A 2363-nucleotide genomic window follows, 5' to 3' on the forward strand; every position below is an offset into this window, starting at 1 on the left:
CGTGATAACGCAAATGTGTTGGGTCAAAGTTTAATTTATTCTACAATAACCAAATTCCTTAATTTCGACAAGTGGATAAGAATTTTCCCCCCTATAGGGTTTTCCTTAACATTTCAATTTATTTGTAAATTAAATACATATACATATAAAAATGATCGTCCTCCTAGGAGTAGGATGAAGCTTAATAATCTCTAGCTCTTATTTTCACTTCAATTAAGCTTTATCTGCTAGACTGCACAATTCTTCACTTTCTAGGGTATAATCAGTTTATTAGCAAATTAATTTGATAACCACATATAAATTAGCTTCCCTTAGCGAAACACTTAATTATGAATATAAACAACAGTTGCACCTTTTATTTAAAGCCAAGTATAAACACAATAAGTTACTTCAGCATCTAAGAATGAATGGTTCAATATACATAAAACCTACCAAATATATTATTCGTACACTAAAATTAGCTATTAAAATAAAATATATAATAAAAATAAGTTAAACAAAATAATTATACAAATAATATATTTAATTATATCAAAATAAATATATTAATTACTAATTTTATATAAAAGTTTGTTTAGTTACTTGCTTGTTATATGAATTCTAATTCAATGATATGAGTCAATATTATATTATATCTTATATAAAACGAGAATAACAAATATTTTTCAGGTAAAAATAATATCTAACTACCATTCAACCCTATAACTACGTAGGTCTGATGGCATCATCAACCTACGATTATCATTACCATTGGCATTAGCATCAGCATCACCATTGACATTATCAACCACACTCTGATGATGATTATTGAAACTCTTTGATGGAGTAGTAGTCGCAGTAGTGATAGTACTGTGATTCAGAACTTGATGAGGCCCAACAGAGTAAAACCCTCCATCATTATTATTACCATTGAAACCTGCAAAATCAGCAACACCATGATGATGATTATTGGGTTCTGGAGAATGATGATGATGATGATGATTAACCGGCATGGAAGTCTTGTCCCCTTCAGTTTCCCTATAGTTGTTGAGATAAAGCTTCAAGGGTCCAACATAGTTCTCAAAACCAAGCGTAGTCATGGCCCAAAGAAGATCATCACCATTGATGGTCTTCCTCTTCTCCCTCTGGCACTTGTCGGAAGCTTCACCAGTTATGAAGCTTATGAACTCAGACACACACTCCTGAACAGTTTCCTTCGCCTCCTTCGAGATCTTTGCATTCGGCGGCAGCGCCTTCTTCATGATCCTGCTGACGTTTGCAATTGGGAGGAACCTGTCTTGTTGTTCCTTCGATGAAGAACTATCTGAGATGTTTCCTGATGTTGGACTTCCCACTGGGCTTGTTTGATTCCTCTTATTATTCCCTCCTGCCATGTTTGATTTTGAAGAAGACAGTGCAGTTTTTGAAGAAGAAGCTAAGTGGTGTGAGGGGAATGGGAAGATAGATATAAAATGAAAAAGTGGTGAGAAAGGTTTTTGATGTGGAATAATATTGGAAGAAACTAAAAGCAATTAGGATGGTAGTGGTGGATGCAAGATCTCACAAAGGATGGTCTTTATACCAGTTAACATGCCCATGCTTGCTCTTTAAATAATAAGCCATCATTATTTCAAAATATCAAAATCAAAATTTAATTTTCATACCACGGAAATCAATTTTACAAGTTTATCAAATTACGTAATATTATATTAATAAAAATAATTATTTTTTATATTAATTGTATAAATAATTATTTAAAATAAAAAATAAAAAATTTAAATTTTAAATTACTCAAGTTGTGATATTAATGATTTGATGAATTAGAAGAGAGAAAAAAAGATTAAAAGGATATAATTAGATAATTATATAAAATATTTTTATATTATGACGGATTATAATTAAATTTTAAAAATAAATAAAAATAAAATGTTTTCAATTTCTTTTATTCAATGAGGAGCTGATCATGCATACACAACTTGAAAATATTTAAATGAGGTAGCGCCTTAGCTTGTTAGAACAATATATTTATTATGTTTAATATATTATTATTTGTACCATTAATTTCTTTTATTTTTCTTTTAATATATTCAGCCACCTATTGGAAAGCTTTACCAAAGGAAAGGGTCGGCAATGCCATTTAAATAATTAAATAAATATAATTCTGGAATCTTGTGGCTAGTTGGTCATCTGAGAAATTGTGATCTATTAATATTGTAGCGGTGTAATTTTATTTATTGTATTTGTATATATATCTTGTGAACAATAGTTAATTTTATTAAAAGAAATATTATGGGGTTAGTACTTTTTTTTATCAATATTAATCAAATTTTAATTAATAATTTATTTTATACTATTAAATTAATTTAGAGTTCAAAAATTAAAAA

The 2363-nt window shown here is 29.0% G+C and overlaps 1 protein-coding gene across 1 annotated transcript; it reads right to left on the reverse strand.

Annotated features, from left to right (window-relative positions):
- Positions 1 to 614: 614 nt before the first annotated feature.
- On the reverse strand, positions 615 to 1541 carry LOC107480394 (nuclear transcription factor Y subunit B-like). Its single transcript, XM_016100519.3, has one exon. It carries the CDS (start codon positions 1371 to 1373, stop codon positions 687 to 689), a length of 687 nt encoding a protein of 228 aa, XP_015956005.1. The 5' UTR covers positions 1374 to 1541; the 3' UTR covers positions 615 to 686.
- Positions 1542 to 2363: the final 822 nt, after the last annotated feature.

This window comes from Arachis duranensis, chromosome 3, assembly GCF_000817695.3.
Source record: "Arachis duranensis cultivar V14167 chromosome 3, aradu.V14167.gnm2.J7QH, whole genome shotgun sequence".
In the NCBI taxonomy this organism is placed as follows: Eukaryota; Viridiplantae; Streptophyta; class Magnoliopsida; order Fabales; family Fabaceae; genus Arachis; species Arachis duranensis.